The 22,866-nt window shown below is 45.0% G+C and overlaps 1 protein-coding gene across 4 annotated transcripts in view; it reads left to right on the top strand.

Annotated features, from left to right (window-relative positions):
- HHLA2 (HHLA2 member of B7 family) overlaps positions 1 to 22,866 on the top strand; it is a 1,624,464-nt gene that overhangs the window by 1,324,011 nt on the left and 277,587 nt on the right. For all 4 annotated transcript variants that reach the window (XM_069204789.1, XM_069204791.1, XM_069204790.1 and 1 more), the window contains one exon: positions 12,304 to 12,615. In XM_069204789.1, coding sequence (XP_069060890.1) covers positions 12,304 to 12,615 — 312 coding nt within the window. The remainder of the gene's footprint in view (positions 1 to 12,303; positions 12,616 to 22,866) is intronic.

The following is a 22,866-nucleotide window of genomic DNA, read 5'->3' as shown; positions in this document are numbered from 1 at the left end:
CAATGGGTGGGTGACCCTGTACCCCAGTGCTTACATTCTTCTGTAGGACCTTGTGTGATAATAGTTTTAGGGTCTGTGTGAGTATGTGTAGTGGACATGCATTGGTGATGGGTGTCCATGCTTTGTTGCTGCATGCAGGGCTTGGTGTTGGGATGTGTGGTTTGTGATAGTGGGACATATGTGAGGAGTTGGAGTGATGGGGGTGAGGGCGAGGGTATGCAATAGCATGCAGGTAGGGTGGAGGATGTAATAGTTAAGAGTTGACTTACCAGAGTCCATTCCTCCAGCTACTCCTCCAAGGCCCTCAGGATGCAGTATAGCCAAGACGTGCTCCTCCCATGTTGTAAGTTGTGGGGGAGGAGGTGGGGGTCCGCCGCCAGTCCTCTGTACCGCAATGTGGTGTCTTGAGACCACAGAACGCACCTTCCCCCGTAGGTCGTTCCACCTCTTCCCGATGTCATCCCGTGTTCTTAGGTGCTGTCCCACTGTGTTGAGCCTGCACACAATTCTGCGCCATAGCTCCATCTTCGTAGCAATGGTGGTATGCTGCACCTGTGATCCGAATAGCTGTGGCTCTACTCGGATGATTTCCTCCACCATGACCCTGAGCTCCTCCTCAGAAAACCTGGGGTGTCTTTGCGGTGCCATGGGGTGGTGTGGGTGATGTGTGAGGTGGTGTGTGTTGTGATGTGTGGGGTGATGTTTAGGGGTGTGTGGTGTTTTGTGCGTGGATGTTGTGTGAGTAATGGTGTTGTGTGCACTGTATGCTGGTGTTGTCTTTGGTTTGCTGTCTCTCTGAGCTTCTCTCTCAATTTTTGTTGTAGGGGTTTGTGGGTGATGTGGGTGTGTGTTTTATATTGTATTGGGTGTGTGGGAGTGGTGTGTGTATGTGTATCAGGTGTGTGTATTTTGAATTGTCCAATGTGGTTGTGTTTTTTAAGTGTGTGTGTATTTTGAGCGCAGCGGTGTGTACCGCCAATGGAATACCGCGGTTGAAAGACTGCCACGTGGATTCATGGATCGTGATAGTGTGGGTGCATTCCTGTTGGCGTGACGGTGTCGGTTTTGTGATCGCCAGTTTATCACTGATCTTTGGTGTGCCGGACTTGTGTGGGTGTCTAGATTTTGGCGGATTCCGAGCTGTGGGTCGTAATAGCTGTAGCGGATTCCCGCGGCCACGGCGGTGTGTTGGTAGTCTTCTGCACGGCGGTAAGCGGGATTGACCGCCAATGTTGTAATGAGGGCCATAGTATTATTACAGGGAGGTATGAGTTAATTTGAGTGGAGGACACATGAGTCTCTTAGTTGAATTGAATAGAGTAGTGGAGGGATAGAAGAGAGAAGAATCCAGAAGTGTTCATTGGGAGATCATGGTAGTAAGATGAGGTTTGGGACAAGTCAAAGGAGAGATACATGAGGGTTTTTGGGAGATCATAGCAGTAAACTGAGGTTTGATGTGAGACAGGAGGAGTAGAGGATGGAAGATCTAGGGAGGGTTATTTTGGAGATGATAGTAGTAGAATGGGTTTGGGATGAGATAGAGATAGAGGATTGGTTGATGGAGGATAGGGTGATGGCGAGAAAGAGTCAAATTACCATACTTATTTGGTAATTTTCAACAGCATTGTTGTCTGCACATCTCAGCTGGTCCCCATAATTGGCATATTTGATTTACTAGTAAGTTCTTACTGTAGTGCACCAGGTGTGCCCTGGGCCTGTAAATCAAATGCTACTAGTGAGCCTGCGGCACTGATTGTGCCACGCATACGAGTAGCCCTGCAAACATGTCTCAAGCCTGCTACTGCAGTGTCTGTGTGTGCAGTTTTAAACTGTCATGTTGACCTGGTATGTGCTCCCACTTTCCGGGCCCAAACCTTCCCTTAAATTACATGTAAGTCACCCCTAAAGAAGGCCTAAGGCAGCCCCAGGGGCAGGGTGCAGTGTATTTGAAAGGTAGGACATGTACAGTATACTGGTGTGTTTTACATGTCCTGCTAGTGAAATCCTGCTAAATTTAGTTTTTACTATTGCAAGGCCTATCTCTCCCATAGGGCGACATGGGATTGCCTGGAAATACTTTTAAGTGTAATTTTCCTTTGGGAGCAGATAAAGATATGGAGTTTATGGTTTTGAACTCAAAATCTGAAAATAGATATTTTGGTGAAGTTGATTTTTGAATTGTAAGTTTTAAAATGCCACTTTTAGAAAGTGGGAATTTTCTGACTTACCATTCTGTGCCTCTGCCTGGCTGCTGAATACACGACTGTGTCAGGATGACAGTTGGGCTGTTTGTGCATACACTCTAGGCAGGCACACAAAGGGAACTGAGGTGTGCCCTGCATATCCTGATGGCCAATGACCAGGCTGATGGGACTTCCTGAGCGAGAGTGGTGGGTGGAGCTGACACTTGCATCTGAATAGGGCTGTGCCTGTCCTTACACAAAGCAGTCTCCAACCTCCTGGAGTGTGTTTGGGGCCAGGGCAGGGAAAGGCAGGGTTGTGTGCATTACAAAGACTTATCTTTGAAGTTTGCCTACTTCAAAGACACCACATAGTTAGAACACGTCTGGACTGAGGACATTCTGCCAGGAAGAAGAGCAGGATGCTGTAAGAGGGACTGCCACTCTGCATGCTGCTTTGTTGTGCTGGCTTGCTGCTTCTGTACTGGGAGTGAAAGGACTGGCCTTTGCCTCTCTACATCCTGCTTTCCAAGGTTCTCCAAGGGCTTGAACTGAGCTTGCCTCCTGTTAAGAAGTCTCAGGGCCATCAAAGACTTCACCTGCCAGCACCTGGGGTCTCTTGCTGAGAGTCCTGACTTGCCAAGTGGTGCCAAATCCAGTTTCTGAGCTCTTGTGCAACCAAGAAGAAATCAAGCACCTCGACTCCAGAGCAACTTGGAACTAGCGCTGCTCTCTAACTCAGCGCTGCTATCTGCACCAAAGCTGTGTTCCCCACTGAGTGCAAAAACCACGTCCTGCAGCACAGACCAGACGGTGCATCTGTGCCTTCGAAGTCCTGCCACAGCGTCAGTCCCAAGTGCCATCTCACTGACATCCTAGACACCTGACTCCGCTGCAGCACCTTTGGCCCCATGAGGTGATCATGACACCATAAAGGCGACACCTCGCATTTTGACCTGCTGCATTCATCGTCCCCACCTTGTTGTAAGGAACTGACGCCTTACCACTGATGTTTTATCACCTCCTCTACAACCGTAAGGAACGGATGCCTCACCTCCCCTGCCTAGCATCAAGAAACTGATGCTTCACCTCCTTGGTTGCAGTAAGGAACCCATGCAGTACTGGCTCCAGCGCCACCTTATCTCCCTGACTCCGTACAACATATTTTATTAGTCATCGTTTTCTAAGATACTGTACCCGGGGTCCATGTGACTCTGTGACAGGCCCGCACTCCCTCGCAAGTGGCTTCAGAATGTTGGAAGTGACTCCGTCAAGACGGCGTATTAGCCCCAGTTGGAGCTATTGTGTTTTCTAAGCGCTATACTAACATTTAATCTTTGAAAAGTTGATTCTTTACTTGTGTGTGTTGTATTTTTGTCATTTTGGTGTTGTTTACTCAGACAAACATTGGCTAGTTTTCTGTGGAGACGTGTAGCACAATGGTTAGAGTGGCAGACCCTGAAGCAGAGATCTGGCTCAAGACCAGGGTTCAAGTCCTGCTTCGGCAGGTCTTGGGCTCAATTCCCTTGGACCAGATAATTCTCGCCTCGGTGTCTAATCTAATTAATGAGTCCCACTCTGCAACTCTGGGCAATAGCTTGCTTAATCCCCACAACGGCCCCAACAGCACTTGGATGCCTGGCTTCACCCTGGGGGTGCCCAGGAGTGGGCACCTCACAGGGAAAAGCCAGGAGGGGTTCCATAGCGGTATGAGTACAGCGCCTTGAGACCCTAACGGTTGAGTAGTGCGCTATACAAGTGCAAAGTTTACAGTTTTTTTAAACTAGTGTGGAATACTTTTGCGGTGTTTTCGCTGTGTTACTGGGTGTGTGTATGTACAAATACTTTACAGATTGCTATTGAGATAAGCCTGGCTGCTTGATTCAAGCTACCAAGGGTGTGAGCAGGGTTGCCTTAGCTCGGTGTCTCCCTTACCCTGACTAGAGTGAGGGTCTGTAGGAAGCTGGCTCTCTATGTAGTGCACTAAAATAAAGTACACCGTGCAGAGAGTCCAGTGGATCCCCAATTGGTATCGCAGAGGCAAAAGTAGATAGGATTACTGCTCTATTTGTGGTAGTGGGATTCTTCTTAGGTCATCGGGAATCTGAGTTCTAGGGTTCAGGGGTGCCACCTAAATACTCAATTAAGGGACATTACAGGGAGTGCCAGGCAGTAGCCAATGGGCTGACCATCTTAAGAGCGACTACATCCTTCTTATGACCACTTCCCTCGGGATGTGGGCATAACCCTAACCCTAGTGGCTTAGGGGCCAGATGTAGCAAGCCTTTTGCGCCTCGCAAACTGCTAAAAACGCAGTTTGCGAGGCGCAAAAGGCCAAACGCGACGCACAACCTCAAATTGCGAGTCGGTACCGATCCGCAATTTGAGGCTGCGACTCGCAAACAGGAAGGGGTGTTCCCTTCTTATTTGCGACCGCATCGCCATGCTGAGTTGCTTTGGGACCGCGAATGTGGTCACAAACCAACTCGCAGTTACCATCCACTTGAAGTGGATGGTAACTCATTCGCAAAAGGGAAGAGGTCCCCATGGGACCCCTTCCCCTTTGTGAATGTCATTAAAAATATTTTTTCAGAGCAGGCAGTGGTCCTGTGGACCACTGCCTACTCTGAAAAAACCAAAACCAAATGGTTTCGGTATTTTTTCTTTTTGCAGCTCGTTTTCCTTTAAGGAAAACGGGCTGCAAAAAGAAAAAAAAGAACGGCTTTATTAAAAAAGCAGTCACGGACATGGTGGTCTGCTGTCTCCAGCAGGCCACCATCCCTGTGAGTGCCCAGACTCGCTATGGGGTCGCAAACTGCGACCCACCTCATAAATATTCATGAGGTGGGTCTTTGCGACCCCATAGCGAGTCGCAGAAGGTGTCTGAGACACCTTTCTGCATCTCGTATTGCAAGTCGCAATTTAATACCTACCTACATCTGGCCCTTAATCCCTTCCAAACAAGATGGAGGAATTTAAAAAGTAGTGCCCACTCCAGCTCATCCAACTTAGGCATGGGACTGGCATGAAGTGGGCACTCCTCCTAATTTAACTAATTTTCCCACTCGTGCTGCCTCCAAAAGTGGTGTCAGGACAGGGGGGGATTGGTCATCTCCACCATCTGGAGAGACCTGGGTTGCATTTTAAAGGGGGCAAGGCCTTTAAAGTTCCCCGCCCTGGAATGTCTATCCTGCCTGGGAGAGGAGGTAACACCTCTGCCCAGTGTAGGCTTTTGTCTCTGGGCCTTGAGAGCACTGGCTCTCACCTCAAGGGGCCAGAACTCTGTCTAAGGTGGCTGCTATGGTTATGACGAGTCAGTTCCATGCTAGGAGTTGGTAGGTTTTCAGGGGGCACCTCTAAGGTGCCCTCTGAGTGCATGCATTAATAAATCCATCACTGTATTAAGTGAGTGTTTATTAATATGAGATGTTTAATACCAAACATCCCCATCTTCAGGGAAACCATCCTGTAGCTGTAGAACTTGTAATGGCCAGTGTCCAGCACATGTACATGACTTCCCTGTTCACTTACTATGTCTGAGAATTAACAAAAACATAGCAGGGGGATATCTACTAATGCTGGTATGCCCTTATATCTAATATAATGCACCCTGCCTTTAGACTGGAAGGCCTGCTAGAGGGGTGTTACAAATGGGGTCGCTGGTTGGCAGTCTGTTTGCACTCTGTCCAAGCAGGGACCCTCACTCTATTCAGGGTAATGGAGAAACACACTTAAGATAACCCCTGCTCACTCCCTTGGTGGCGTGGCACAAGCAGTCAGGCTTACCTCAAAGGCAATGTGTAAAGTATTTGTACCAACACACACAGTAATACAGTGAAAATGCTACAAAATGGACACCACATCAGTTTAAAAAAATAGGTCATATTTATCTAAATCAAACAAGACCAAAATTACAAAAATCCAACATACACCAGTCAAGATATGATTTTTTAAAAAGAATAAGAGTGTTACTCCATAGAAAACAATGGAAATGTTGATTTTATACAAAGCGTCTGGTTTGCATCAAAAATAAAGCTGCACGGGTGAGCGTGCATCGGAAAAGTGAGCAATGCATCAATTCCTTACTAGCAAGCAAGGCCGTGCACCGTTTCTTCTCCGGTCGGGTAGGTGATCCGTCATTTTTCTCCCTTGCAAGAGAGTGATGCATCAATTTCCGGACGGGGCACCTCAATCCGTGTAGGTTCACAAGGACTTTGACGCCTGGGGACGATTCATGAGAAATCCGATCGCACAGTGTTAGAAAACCGTGCTGCCTTGGGTTTGTGTTATTATCAGCAGCCACAAGCGGGTGTAGTGTCGTTTTTCCAACCACGATGCTTCGATGTCCCAGCTGCGATGCAGGTGGAGCGTCGCTTTTAGCCGTGAAGCAGGTGGTGCCTCGTTTTTCAGCCACGTTGTAGGTGGTGCGTCAAAAATTTCCCAGCATGGAATTCTGTGCATGGATTTCACTCCTTGTTTTGCCAACTTCACCTCTCAAGGGCCCAGAGACTGGACAGGACACCACTTGGCAGGGCAGGAGTCTCAGCAGAGAGTTCGGGTGCTGGCAGAGGAAGTCTTTGAGGGGTCTGAGACTTCAAAACAGGAGGCAAGCCCAGATTCTTCTCAAGCAGGAATGCACAACAAAGTCCAGTCTTTGTCCTCTCTCACGCAGAAGCAGCTACTGCAGGCTAACCCAACAAAGTACAGTCACAGGCAAAGGGGCAGTACTCCTCCTCCAGCTCTTCTCCTTGGCAGAGGTTCCTCTTGATTCCAGAAGTAATCTAAAAATCTGGGGTTTTGGGTCCACTACTTATATCCCTTTCTGCTTTGAAGTAGGCAAACTTCAAAGGAAAGTCTCTTGTTCACAGGATCCTGTCTTGCCTAGGCCCGGCCCCAGACACATACCAGGGGGTTGGAGACTGCATTGTATGAGGGGAGGCACAGCCCATTCAGATGTAAGTGACCACTCCTCCTCCTCCCACTCTAGCTCAGATACCCATCAGGGTATGTGGCATTTTCAAACTGACAATTTAAAACCAACTTTACCAAAAGATGTATTTGTAAACTGTGAGTTCGGAGACCCCAAACTCCCTATTTCTAACAGCTCCAAAGGGGAAACTGCACTTAAAAGATATTTAAAGGTTGGTTCGCCGCAGAACTCTGAGAATCCAGACACACATGTCGACCCCCTTGAGAAAATCTGGAGAAACATCAAATCTACAGAAGCCCAAATCAACTTCAGAGGCACCATCACCGCACACCACCATCTCATCAAAAGCACCAGAAAGAAAGCAATATAGGAAAGAATCTCCTCACGAGCACACAACAGCAAGGAACTCTTCAGCATCATCAAGAAGTTTGCCCAACCCAACAGTGAAGCAATGGACATCCCACCCTTACAAGATCTCTGCAACAAACTCAACACATACTTCCACCACAAAATCAAGACCAACTACGACAACTTCAGCGAGGACAACCTACGTGCAGAACCCCCCCTCCACTGGAACCCGACACTAAAAAAATCAACGATCACCAACTGGACTCCCCTCACCACCGAAGATACACCAAAGACAATGAGGACCATACACTCCGGGGCCCGAACGGACCCATGCCCCCACCACACCTTCAACAGAGCTGCTGAAACCATCGCCTCCAAGCTCTACCTCACCATCAACCGCTCCCTAGCAGACGCCTCCTTCCCCAATGACTGGAAACACACCAAGATCAACCCTCTACTCAAGAAACCCTCGGCGGACCCCACCGACCTCAAAAACTACAGGCCCATCTCCCTGCTCCCTTTGTCAGTGATAATTATCGAGACAGCCATGAACAGCCTACTCACCACTTTCACCGAAGGCCACAACATCCTCAACGCCTCCCAATCTGGTTTTAGAAAAAAAACACAGCACCGAAACAGCCCTTCTAGCTGCAATGGACGACATCCGCTCCCTGCTGGACAAGAGAGACTGCGGCACTCATCCTGCTCGACCTTTTGGCAGCCTTCGACACAGTCTCCCACCACACCCAGATACGCAGACTTCACAAGCCTGGCATCAGAGACAAGGCCCTCGACTGGATCCGATCTTTCCTCTCCGGCAGAACTCAACGAGTATGACTTCTCCCCCCTTCCTCTTGGACCCCACACCTACCGAGTTCCCCAGGGATCCTCCCTCAGCCCCACGTTGTTTAACATCTACATGGCCCCGCTAGCCACCATCATCAGAAACTACAGACTCAACATCGTCTCCTTCGCTGATGACACCCAACTCATCCTCTCCCTATCCAATGAACCCAACACAGCCAGACACAACTTCTGCGAAGGCATGGGAGCAGTCGCCAACTGGATGAAAAGCAGCTGCGTACAACTCAACGCAGACAAAAATGAAGTACTCATCATGGGCTCTCAACCCGACGTGTGGAATGACTCCGGGTGGGTCCCCACACTCAGAAGCCTGCCCATCCCCCACAAACGAAGCCTGCAACCTCGGAATCATCCTGGACTCAAAACTCAACATGGACCGCCAAATCAACTCAGTTGCATCTACCTGCTTCCACACCCTCTGCCTCCTATGCAAGACATTCAAATGGATCCCCCTCGAACACAGAAAGACCATTTCACACACGCCCTCGTTACCAGCCGACTGGACTACGGCAACACGGTCTACGCCAGAATCAAACAAGAAACTCACCTGCAAACTACAGAACATCCAGAACGCCGTCGCCAGACTGGTCCTCCACCTACCTCAACACTGTCATATCTCCCAGCACCTGCCCACACTATACTGGCTCCCCATAGAGAAAAGAATCACCTTCAAGATCCTCACCCACATACACAAAGCCCTCCACGACACCGGACCAGCCGACCTGAACAGGCAACTTAATTTCCATGTACCCCACATGACCCTACGCTCAGCCCAGCTCTCTTTCTCGCTAAAGTACCCTGCATCAGAAAAACAAGAACAGGGGGATGCTCATTCTCCTACTTCGCCACCACAGCATGGAATGCCCTATTGCCCCACCTCAGACGGACTACACACCTCTTCAACTGCACGAAAGAGCTGAAGAGATGACTATTCGAAGACATGGCTACTGGTCAGAAAAAAATAGGAGGAAGGAGTAAAAATGACTGAGGATGACCCTTCAAAAAGGGCCTGGTCCAACAAGGGGTGACTTACATAAAATGCATGCAGTGTAAAGGTGACAAGTCAAACAGCTATGTGCCATGTTGTGATTTCATTTTAGTTTTGCACCAAGGCACGCAGCCGCTGAAAGCAACACTCCGTGAGAGGGTCCCTGAGGGTGGCACAATTTCATCTATCAGTGAGACTGGGGCTGATTTTGTACAAAAGTAATAGTTGGTACTATGCTGTCGGGTTTTACTTTGCACTGTGAGTTCTTGTGAAGAGGTCATTTTGTGAGGAACAAGCTCAGAGTTGTCTGTGGATAAGGGTGCAGGCGACGTTGTCTAACGTCTTGTCAGCAAGTACATTCTTATTTAGGCTTCTTCATTGTCATTAACAACTGTAAGGAATGATGCCTTGTTTGGGTTCAGTTTGCGGTATAAGCGTTGATATATAAAAGACAGTAGAGACTGTTATTCTGTTGGCAGATTGTTTTGTAGAAGACTTCCAGGTACAGATGCTCTATTTTGAATCACTGAATAGCCTGTCAGTAGGTAAAGGGAGTCCACTTGCTGACTATGTGGCTAGAAGCTATTGAGTTCTCAATGTGGAAGCCCACAATAGAAAGGTATGGCCGATAAGCATATCAAATATTTCTAATTCAGTAAAAATGGTAGGGCTTCCAGCAAATACAAAAATGTAAGCCACCTTCTTTCTATTATCATGCCCCTGTGGAACAGAGATAACTGGTAACAACAATGTGTCACTGTAAGAAATTGGATTATTATTTGGGGTTGGGTGACTACCTTAAGGAATTATCACAACCCTTTTCAGTGTGAGCCTTCAAAGTCACTAAATTAACTTAAGCTCAAACTCGTGGTAGCTGTGGCACACAGCAGACAGGCTTGACTTTGACAAAATGCAGAACAACAAAAAATAGAAAAATAGAGTAAAATGTAATAAACAAGATGACACCAAAGTTACAAAAAAACAATAAGGGAACTGGAGATATGATTTTTTAATGTTTTAAGTAGGAATGGTGCCAAGAAATGTAAACAGCCAATTATAGTCAATGGTGGTAGTAGACTGGGACTTAGGTGCAATTTTAGGTTGACTGCGATGGAGATTAGATGAAGATTGCCAACCAGGTTCATCATGGTCAAAGATTTGATCTTCTCCCATTCCACCACAGGAGTACACTTCAAATGCCCCCCCAGGACCTTCAAAATGCACTTGGAGACTCACATGCTGTTTAGCAGAGGCCAAAAGCAGGTTCCAGTCTAGGCCCAGTTGCCACTGGTCAACTAAGTACTTCCAGGAAAAGGCCTCTTGTAGTTTGTTATATCCTTGTAGCTTGAACTTTACGTCTGCCGACTGGCCCTTGAAGTCCACTTTATCCCAGGTGCAAGAGAGATCAGGTATAGTCCATCAGGGTTCTTTTTAGGTCACAGACTACAAGTTCAGTCCTCTTATGATTCTTCCATAGCTCCAGTAGTGTTCTGAAGTGGGTGTCTGGAGATGCTGCATTAATGCCAGCACTAGCTGGTAGGTAGGAATGAGTTGTGGGCATGCTCTAACCAATGGGGTAAAAGTTTGTTGAGTCAACTCTACCCACCTCAGTCATTTTCAAGATTGTAAAGTCTTTAGCCACACTAAACTTGGGCTTTGGTATATCTTTGGGGTGTATACTATGTTAATCATAGTGTTCACCCTCATCTAACACTGAACTCCAGTTTGGGGAAGTCACTGTCCCCACAATAAACAGAGGGACAGACGTCTGGTAGAACAAAAGTAGAGTTTCCAGCAACGAGATAGTAGATACACAAGATTTGTTTTCTATCTTAATCCCTTCCTTTCAAGTGCACCCTTATTGTTATAGCAAAACAGAGACCGAAGTCTGATAGGTCAAAAGTAGGGTTTTCAAAAACCAGACAGTGAATACATAAGATTTATTTTGGCATCCTGTTTCCTTTCCTTTCAAGTGCACCCTAAAATTTTATACATAAATCCAGCAGACCTGTCAAGCAGGATTTGACATTCAAGCAGAATTTGACATGGTAATATCAAAGGGTTGCTCACAGCTCCATCCTGCATATTCTGTCAGGTTCAGAGGAGTCACCTCTGCCCATTCAGCTAAGCCTATTGTTGGCTCCTAGAGGCACTTTACTCCATTTTCACACCTATTCAACTGCTAATTACTGGCAGGCAGAAGTAGGTGAGCAAATTGTAATTTAGAATACAGATATACAGTTGGGAAAAAATATCTTTCTAAAATTACTCCACCATTGAATTAGATATTTTAATAACTAATAAAAATAGTTGTTTCATTATTTTTAATTTGTCTCATATCTGTGATACAGTATTAGAATTTTTAATCTGAACTTTGGTTTTCTACAAAAGAGAGCTAGGCCTACAACAGTAAAAAATAGCTTTTGGGTGCTAGTTACTGCGAGGACATGTTAACATTGCATTTCTGCATGTCTTACTTTTAACTATCGAGCACCTGCATTGTGGTCTCCAAGGCCTACCTATTTATATTTAAAAAGGAGTTGTGACCTGTCAAAGTGATTTATTTTGACAAGTTGAATTATAGTTTTTACCCTGCCCTACTCAGGCTACACAGGGTAGACATGAAGCCATGTTTCCACTACCACTGTTGTAGATGGCAAAATAGGTGCTGCAGTCCACTAATGGCATTTAATTTCTTGGCCCTTGCTGCTCTTTATACCATGTGCTAGGGACTTATAGGGAAGGTAAATATACCAATTAGGAGTATACCAATTAGGAGTATACCCATTTGACAATGTTTAAGGGGGGGCGCAAGCCCATTACTACTTTTTAACAGGTTGTAAAACCATCAAGAAAGTCAGATTATCTACATGGACTCATGCTTTTTATTGTACCATATAGGTTTTGGATTCTGCTTCAAGTAAATTTGTATTGTATTTGTTTGCATCTGTCTCACTGGTAATTCTTTTTTGCATTTTCATTTTGAATTATAGAGTTTCAAGTTCATCAAGAAAACCACGATGCTGTTTTCAAGTGCACTTCTTCTAAAGAGAAGAACATCACTGATTTCACAGTCACTTGGTCAATTCAAAGAAAAGACTCATCAACATTTTTGGCACATTTTAACAACTCATTCAAAAATGTAACGAGAGAAAAAGCTTATGAAAGTAGACTTTCAAGTGGTATAAATTCAACAACCTCTTCCATACTACTTGAAGGTCTCACATTATCAGACAGCGGGGACTATCTGTGCAATATTTCATCACCGAACTACATGCAGCTGACGCTAATACATTTGCTAGTTGGTGAGTATTTAAAATCCATACTGCAGTGGTTGTGAGATTTGTACTATGTATGTAATTTAACATGTTTTCTACTTCCCAATCTGCTTCTCAATATTCATACTGCAAGGCAGCCAATTAAGTTGGATTGTTAAGACTTAGGTTTGCTTTGATCTTTTAAAGTAGCCCTCTTTTATATCAGAATGATGTCTGATTTACGATATAGACTATATGAAAACACATTAGAAAAGTCAATGTTATGATCTGTTTCTAATGGAAGATTATATTCATAGTTGAAAATAGCATGTAGAAACTTGTAAGTGATCTACAAATCAAAAAAATTTAGAAAGCACCCTAAAAAAATAAGCTCAAACGTTATTTCCTCAATATTAAAAGACGCTGTGGCACTACATAATAGGCATAAACAGAAATATCTGGTTTCATCATCTATCTCTCTTACAGCTACTGTTATATCCTAAATCATGAAGTGGAGAAAGTATTGGTTAAAAAGAGACAGCAACTGACCCTTTGGATTAGAAACAAAACATTCCTTTTGAAGGTTTAATATATGTGCTGCATGGAACATTGACAAACAACAAAGAAGCAGACTTCAAAGCTTCCCCACCTTCAATCATCAGTAAACAAAGCATGTTCAAAATCCAGACCAAACATAAAAGAAGGAACAAAGAAACAACAAAGATACATTGCACAAGGTAGTACAGCCATTACAAAAACTAATTACTCCAAACCTTAAAAAAATAGATACAGGAATGACACTACAAAGACTCAAATAGACCTACAATAGATAATACATAGGGTCTTCAATGACTCAAATAGGTAAATAAAAGAAAATATGATCCTTGCAAAGTGATGCAACCACAAAATACAGTATGATGCAACCATGTTGATATCATTATGTCATGTTTGAAGTAGTGGATGAAGTTTTCACTCTCAAATTAAAATGACTAATGAACTGGTTTAGATCTTGGCAGTAACAGGACCGCCAGCACTTTTTGGACAGAAAACCTGTCCGCTGGCTTGGAAGTCCACCCGCCCGATTTCAATTTTGGCAGTCCCATAGACAAGTCCTGCTGACTCCGATAAGGATTCCCATCCGTGTCAAAGGCGCCATTGGAAATAGTGGCTGGTGGCAAGACTTCAGCCACCCTTACAGCCGTGCAGATTTGGATGTGCCTTACTGCTAGGCCAACTGTGGTGGTCCAACTTCCACATCTGAGTTGGTGGATTGGGGGAGAAATGACGTTAACACTTATCTTTTTTCCCAACTCTACTTCCATTTTCAACTGGACCCGATTGGACAATACCTTCTGTCACTGTTTCCACTGGACCACCTAGATAGCACAACCCCTTCATCACACGGAATCGAAAGTAGGAAACACGCATTGCCTGTGTCCATTGTGTGGCCACTGCACATGAGCTCAGGCCCACTGCAGTCATATACATGTAACAGCATTTTATTTTAAATTACTGTGACATGCATATGTTGGGGAAGCAATTGTCACCAATATGGATGGGGACACACTGATACAAGACACATATTGCACACATACACAACTGTCATTATGGTGCCAGTATTCATTGCCAAATGCATGCTGGCACCACAATGATATTACAATAGCACTTGTCAGCTATGTCCATGTGTGCACATTGCAAGTGGACCTGTACCTGTAACCTTGTGCTGCCAGTAGGGTATGTGAGTCAGTATGTGTATGTGAGATTGGACTGGCTGATTGAGGTGGATGAAGCTGGAGTGGGTGGTGTGGTTGTGTCAGTATGTGTGCCACTTGCATACAAGTCTGTAGTTGTGTGTGTTGTGTTGCTGTGTGCAACATTGGGGTCACTGTTGTGGTGTAGTGGTTGTTGTTGTTCTGTGTGTAGTTGTGCCTTTGGATGGGTGTTTAAGTAGATGAGTGTTTAGTTGTGTTGGTTGTTGTGTCGTTTGTGGGTGCAGCATCAATGTTGTGTGTATGTTGTGTCATGGACGTGTGGCAATGTCTGTTTTTCAGTATATGCGTGTTGTGGTGGAATGGCAATGGATAATAGTGTGTATGTGGTGTGTTGTATCATGTGTTGTGCAGGTGGACACATGGCCAAGGTGCAGTGTGTCTGTGTGAGACTTACCTCTATTCCATAACCATTGTATGATGTCCATTGAGTTCAGCAATGGCCTCCCTCTGCCAGCAATCTGCAAGCAGTACTCCACCAGCTGGAATTGTAACATCGAAATATGGTCAGCGCGATCCCGCCAGCCTGATGGCTAGGAAGGGCCCTGTGTTGTGGGCGCAATATATCTAAATGTGGCGAGCGGAACACTGTCAACTTGATGGTGTTCTAGAGTCTGCCGCACAACAGATTGGCAGTAATACCACCAAAGTCTAAATCAGGTCCTAAGGACCGGATAAAGAGTTTGGTGGAGGGGGTTACTCTGTCACAAACATGGCGGATATCTCATCTGCCGTATTACAATCCCATAATAGCAGATGAAGATCATAATACGATGGACAGAATATCCGTAATGCTTGTGCCAGAGTATCACCATTCACCAAGTTCTAAATCAGGCCTAAAATTACATAAATCCTGACAAAATTGTCCAAAGAACTACACGAAGAACATAAACATGTAAAAGCAAATGAATGTTTATGGCAACAAAACCCATTTTCATAAAATATTTCTAGCATACGATCCAAGTACAAAGCATACAAAAAAGGCATCCCTCTTCAAATCAGTGAAAAATATGACTAACAATCTCAAAGAGCTTCTAAAAGCTTTTTAAAGGGCATACCTATCTCCTTTTACTGTTGTCACCCAAGACTCCAAGGAGAACTGTGAGAGATTCTCCAACTTCTGCTGAGAAAAAAACCACACATCTGTCTATCTCTTCCGACATACCAGAGTTTACCCTTCATGCCTTAACTTGAAAACCAAGAGAGGTTTTGTCATTTTCCAGGTAAAAATCACAATCAGATTTCAGAAAAACCATTGAAGATCTATAACCTTCCTCACGTTTCTCAAAGACTATGTCAGCAGAAATAATCCAATATATCACCCCAGTCATTATTCCATATCTAACAAATATCAGCCTGCACACAGGGTGCCTCAGCTGCATTTTAGGCTCTTGAGAATTACTTATCATTTCTATGCTGGTGACACTCAGGGCTACTTGAAAGTCATCTTACCAGAGATCATTATCAACCAGGCAAACACACAAAAAGTACCCCAGACATGCATTTCAATTCATCACCTCAAGCTGACCCCTCCAAATACTGAGCTGCTCCTTATTTCTCCCTAATATGCCCCCTTACAGTCCAAGCGTAGAAATACACAACACCAAATATTTGATTACAAACCTATTGCAGACAGTTCAAATTTCCTAGGCATCACCTGTGACAAAACTGCAATATGAATAAAGTACATCATTTCAGCAAATAACTGCACAGGCCCTAGTCCTCTCTAGTCTTGACTACATCATCTCTCTTCTGTTAGGCATCCAAAAGCTGCTCTTGGTCCATTAAAAGCAGATCTCAATTCAGTGACTTACTTGTCTGATATTGTCCAATCTATAATGTCCCTGTAACCTTTGTTTTTTCAGTGAATTTCTATGGATTTCTTAACATATAGTAATTTTCATTAGTATACGTTAATCCAGCCACCACCATGTACAGCAGCATTTGTCCAGCACCCTATAATCACCCAGCCTTGCACCGTGCTAGCTCTTCACCCACACACAAAGGGCTGCCTGCAAGACCTGGCCTGCAGCCAGACCCTGTAGCCAACCAGCCAACCAGCCAACCCAACCACCCAACCACCCAACCACCCAACCACCCAACCACCCAACCACCCAACCACCCAACCACCCAACCACCCACCCAACCAACCACCCAACCAACCACCCAACCCCATGCTGTGCACGGCCCTGTGGCCTTGCGCGGTAGGAGTTAGCCGCGGCCTCTCTGGGTGTGAGAGGGTTATCTGGGGTGAGAATGGATGTGAGAGTGTCTGTCTGGGTGTGAGAGTGCGTACATCAGTGTTTTAGAGGCTGCATCAGTGTGAGTGCTGGTCTGTGAGTGGGTGCATGAGGGTATCAGTGGGTCTGTGAGTGGGTGTGTGAGTCTGAGTGGGTCTGTGAGTAGGTGAGTGAGGGTCTGACTAGGGGTGTGAGTGGGTGCAAGAGGGTCTGAGTGGGCTGTGAGTGGGTGCATGAGTGTCGGAGTGGGTCTGGGAGTAGGTCCCTAAGTGTCTGAGTGGGTGTGCAAGTGGGAGAAATATTGAAAGAGAGCGAAAAAGAGAGTGGGAGGGAGAGAGATAGAGAGTTTTTTAGGCTTTAACATATGATATACCTAGAATGAGATAGTTCTGGACCAATTGAAAAGAAAAATGTGTTTGTTATTCAAGAAGAGTAAGATCACCATTCAGTATGAGCCATAAACATTTGTAGTTAAAAAAAAGGGAAACAAGTCTGGCTAGACTAACGTTCAGTGTGAAGGTCTGTGACCTTAAAACTGAGCTATTTATTATTTTTCTGCTTTTTTTAACCCTCTATGGGCTACCAGGGACTGTGGGGAGGCCTTAAGGGCTCCCCCGCTATCCCTACATGTTGTTATTTTAATATTTTTTAAATGTAAAAAAAGCCCTTTACGTGCTAACTGGGACTGTGAGGGAAGCCTCAAGCCCTCCCCTGCGGTCCCATTGCTTCGGCAACCAAGGAGCTGCTTTAAGTAGCAGCTCTGTGGTTGCTGAAGCAAACCTTTCATTTCTGTTCCCTGCACACATCTCTGAGTGCAGGGAACAGAAATGAAAGCTCCACTTTCTGACAGCAGGACCTTCTGACAGTTCCCGCTGTCAGAAACTGGAGTGTTTGCTGTGACTTGGCTGCAACTTTGAGGCTACAGCCAAGCCACATCAACAGCTATGTCCCAGTGGTGGGCACCCCAGGACATAGCAGGAGCTGGCCCTGGGGGGGGTGGGGATCCCCAGGGCCATCAGTGAATTCTCGACTGCGACCATGTAGCCCCCCTCCAATGTAGGCAAAGCCACAGGGAGGTGGTGGTCTCTGGGGCTAATGGGAGTCCAAACTGATCCATCATGCCTCCCCCACATATTAAAATCATTTTGGCCCCAGGGGGTGGTGGTCCCCAGGGTGCAGGGGGGCCACGTGGCCCATGTTCATATTTCAATTTAGCCGCGGGGAGGTGGTGGTCCACAGGGCTGTGGGGGAGGCCATTGTGCCTCCTCCACATATTGAAATCATTTTTGCCCCAGGAGGTGGTGATCCCCAGGGCACGGGGCCAAGTGGCCCCCGTTCTTATTTCAATTTAGCCCATGGGAGGTGGTCGTCCTTAGGACTGTGTGCGAGTCCATCGGCCTCCCCCACATATTGTAAGCATTTTTGCCCCGGGTTGGTGGTCCCCGGGGCACGGCCCCCACTCATTTTTATTTATTCTCCCTGTTGAGGTGATGGTCCCTGGGGCTGTGGGGGGCCAGGAGGCCCCCTCTATTAAAAAGAAAATGGTGCCCCTGGGACCTGGCCCACCCAGAGTCTTATTTAAAAAGAAGTGCAGGAGCCCGTACTTTTTTTTTTTTTATTTATTTTTTTAACTTACATGGATTAATGACCCATTGCAAATTTGCTTTAAAATACATTTTTTAAAATGCTTTTTAGCCCTGATGGGTCACTTTGGGACCCCAGAGCTAAGGGATGAGGGTGTTCATACCCTGACCCCTTTTGTATTTTTCATCCTTTTTTTCTGGGACTCTGCTCCAGACATGTCCCAAGATGGCTGCCAACACTTCCTTGATGAAGTGTTGGCAGCCAATCGAATAGTAGCAGGAGATAGGGAAGGGTTGCAAATCCTTCACGTCCCTAGATATACAAATTTCGATTCCCTTAAATTTCTCAAAAACTACTGAACGGATTTACACCAAATACCACGACTATGTGATTTTGATTTTTTTTTGTCGTAATTCAATATATTTGACACAAGTTAATAAGTGGAAAATGCAGTATTCTACTTTATGAAACCTGAAAAGCTGCATGATTCCCTTGGCAGCAAACCTCTTGTTGCCACTCTTGTTCGGCTCGATCAACTGCTTTCAGTGTTACAACCAGCAGATGGGGGATTTTGACAAAGTTCATCGGGCGGCTAGAGGCAAAGAGGTTAATTTAAAAAAAAAAAAAACTCTTAATGCTGTGAGTTCCGTGCTGGATGCGGTGAGGGGCAGTTATCAGATTACTTGTATTAAAAAGTAATTCAGATGTGTTCCAGTCAGCGCCTCATGCCTGCTTGAGTCAATCATTTAGGGCACCGTATGTTGACGGAGTCCCCATCTCCAGTACTTAATTTGAGCTTCTGGTTTCCGGTGCGGGGCACCAGCACTTATTTTTGAGGACCGGCAGCTATTCCTTTGCCTCATACATTTACTGTGAGGAAAAGTCACATATGGGAAAGAAGTAGGAAGAGAAAAACAAAAAAGCGTCACAAGGGGAGAAAGCAGAAAGCTAAAAGAGTATGCTGAAGCGGCAGGGAGTGGCTGTAAATAGATTAAAGAGGCCTGATATGGTTTCAATATCGTGCTGCCTCAGTATTACACGCTCACACATTTAATTGCAGCAGCCACATGTTTCAGAGGTGAGCTTAGGGCATCTCACATTTTTACCTACAAATTAAGTACTGAGCATCTCCTAATCAGATAACAATGATACTGTGCACTATTTTCCCCAGGTGATTGTAAGTGGTGCAAGTTAACCTTTAAGGAAGGGTAAACAATATTTTTCCCCTTCTTCTGCTTACTTTTCCACACAGTGGGCACTTCAACCAGCGCCGAAGACAGTGCCTAGAACACTTATGACTGCACACCACAGAGAGCAACGCGATCATATTTCGCATTCCAAAATGCTCACCTTCAGACAAGAGGCGAGGTCCAATGCCCGGCATATGTTTCCCAGAGGGCCATGCAAAGTGGCAGGCTCAGCTTTGGAGCAGAAACTGTGTAATCATTTGCCTACATAGCTGTATGCTGCAGGATAGCATGGGTGTGACAGGTCTCTGTTCTGAGACAACAGTGTGGAACGTACGGCATACATTGATCAGGGGTCCATAAAGTTGCACACTGTCTTCTCTTACAGTGCTGCTTGTGGTTAGACTAAGATTCCTATATGCTGATGCACGCCCCTGTAGTTTTGTGGTAAAGGGGGGTGATAACAAAAATAGAGAAATTACACTGTCCGGCATGGGCCAGTTGCAAAAAATGGTTAGAAGAGTATTAGTTACCACCGAAAAGGAGCCAAGTAGCAGTTTGTCCATGGACATGGAAGACGGCCAAGAACTGCATGCCCATTGCTTATTAAGGAAACAATTTGCCGCGTTAGAACCTAAAATGTGCTATATTTTCAGGGATGGAGTCGCACAAAGACAAAAATACAATGATAAATATAAAGTGAATCTCTGAAACATGTTCAAATTTTTTTTCTTGAAAATCCTAAAAAAAAGTTTATTTCCGTTTTAGGTATTATGAAGTGTAAAATTAGGTTACACTTAAGAACTATTAAATGTAATAGAATTTTGAAAATCAAAAAAACACAATGGGTTCTCACTGGCAGGATGTTTTCCACTAGCAATCGCATGAGGTTGCCATGAACATTATGAAATGGTTGCAACAGTGTTTCTTCTTTAATAGGGGGTGATGCAAGTCCTTTGTTTTTCTTGTTAGCCTCAGGTGAGCAGTTTGGGATGTTAGAAGAATGGAAGCACCCAAGAGAGAGAGGATGTGGTGTAACGGCCAGAGCTCCCAAACTCGGCATCGTCTTGGCGTCCGCTTACAAGCACGCTTTAAATGCGTGGTAACCAAAAGCAATTAAATCAAAGCACATGAACCAATGAAAAACAAGAGGGTGGGATTTAAGTCCCTTTTAAGATTTATATTAAGTGCATTTGAATTCACAAGCACAGCGCAAGTGCTGTGCAGGTGAAACCTAAACAGGGCTCTTTGTGGACCAAGAGCTACCTTTCTGCCAAATTTGGTGTAATTCCATCCAATGGTTTTTGCGCTATCGCAATTTGTCCTGTGGAAATTAACATTGAAAATGCTCTAAATTTCACCCCCCTTTATCTCAGCCCTGCCTGAAGAATCACCCTGAAACTTTCCAGACAGCAGCTCATGAGACTGTACATCTTGTGGGGAAAGTTTTGTAAACATTCGGCAAGTGGTGCTAAAGATATAGGCAAGCAAAATACAGCTTTTTCTAAAGAAACTAGGTACTAACTATAACTACCCATATGTGTGTGTGTGTGTGTATATATATATATATATATATATATATATATATATATATATATATATATATAGATGTGTGTGTACATATGTCGTACATTATAAGGATATTGAAAGTCACTGACCAGTTCCATAACCTTATAGAGAATCGAGGCGAAAGAAGGCTAAGGTCCTTTAGAAGGTTATGGAACTCTGAGGTGACTTGTATTATCTTTATCATGTATGTCAAACGGTACTTTATCTTTTACCACTTAAAACCTTGCTGAGTAGCTATTTAACAAAGAGAGAGAACATGTTTACAAACATGAAGAATAAAAATAAAATCTCCAGAGCAAAACTAAGCACATCAAAAAAGATATTTGTTGCAAAAAGGTATTAGAAGCAGCTCAATACAAATCAGATTTATTAAAGAAAAATCTGCAGTAACTCAGAATGTGTTGAAACATGCAATTAGATTCTAACATTTAATTATCTAAGCAATGCAAAAAATAATCCCGTTCTTTCTGTTTGTCACTGTAAGCTAAAAAAATAGAGCAGAAGAAAGAAAAGCATTATTTAATTTTCATTGCTCTAAACAGATGCTCCGTTACCTGACCTGCCTTTCACCTGGACTGCTGGCACTGTGAACTCAACTGCAATAACTTATTACAGTTGAGTTCTGATGTCTTTTTATTATAATCGGCAACTGATTTCATCACTAGGCGCTGAATATTTTAAGGAAGGATAGATTTCCTGAACTTCGTTCTTGCTGGCTTTATGACGCTTCACACTTTACCGCTGCTATCCACTGCTAATGCTCATGTGCTCTGTAACGTTGGCTTCTCCATGATTGGCGTACTTGATTTACTAGTAAGTCCACAGTAAAGTGCCCTATGTGTGACCTGGGCCTGTAAGTGAAATGCTACTAGTGGGTACGCAGCACTGGTTGTTCAATCCACTATGGTAGCCTTTCAAACAAGCCTCAGGCCTGCCATTGCAGAGCCAGTGTGTATAGGTTAAACTGCTGTTTCGACCTTCGCAAGTGTACTCACGTGCCAGGCCCAAACCTTTTTTTTTTATGACATGTAAGACCCCTCCTAAGGTAGGTCCTGGTTAGCACAAAGGGCATGGTGCAGTGTATTTAAAAGATTGGACGTGTACTTTTAAGTTTAACATGTCCAGGTAGTAGTGAAAAACTCTTCAATTCATTTTTTCTCTATTGCAAGGACTATATTTCCCATAGGCTAGTATGGGGATTGCCTTAAAACATCTTTCAAGTGTAATTTCCGATTAGGAAAAGATAGAAAATTGGAGTTTGATGTCTCCGGACTCACAATTTTAACACACATCTCGTGGTAAAGGTGTTTTTAAATTTGAGGTCTGAAAATGCCACTTTTAGAACCACAGGGCTGTCAGGAGGGACTGCTACTTTGCTATTTGGACTGCTGTGTTGACCTGCTGCTTCCTCCTACTTGCCTGGGAATGAGAGGACTGCATGGGACTCTCTACATCCTGCAATCTTAAGTTTCTCCAAGGGACCAACTGAGCTTGCCTCTCGTTTCTAAAGTCTCAGGGATAGCAAAGACTTCACCTGCATCTTGCTACTAGCACCTGGGCTCCTCTGCTGTGAGTCCTGCTCTGCCAAGTGGTGTCAAATCCAACCCTGGGCCCTTGGAGGTAAGTGTGGTGCTGCAACACAAGAACTGATGCAGCAACACGGGTGCTTCAGTTGGAACGGACGCATCCTCCTGCAGAAATGCTGCTTTAGCAGCTTCCTGAACCAAAGCCATGGAACCTCCTCACCGACTCTGAGACGCAACAACCCTGACTTACAACGCAGCCCTGGCTTGGCCGACACAGCACCGACATATCAGAACCAGTACTCATCGCTTCTGGACCGTGACGCATCACCGACATGGACCGATCAGGTGTCCGGGGTCCATTTAAACTCCTTGCCTGGGCACAGTATTTGACTTAGCTTTGGCTTGCGACCTGTGCCCTTTTACC

This window comes from Pleurodeles waltl, chromosome 8 (genome assembly GCF_031143425.1).
Source record: "Pleurodeles waltl isolate 20211129_DDA chromosome 8, aPleWal1.hap1.20221129, whole genome shotgun sequence".
NCBI lineage: Eukaryota > Metazoa > Chordata > Amphibia > Caudata > Salamandridae > Pleurodeles > Pleurodeles waltl.
This window is presented reverse-complemented; position numbering and strand designations above follow the sequence as displayed.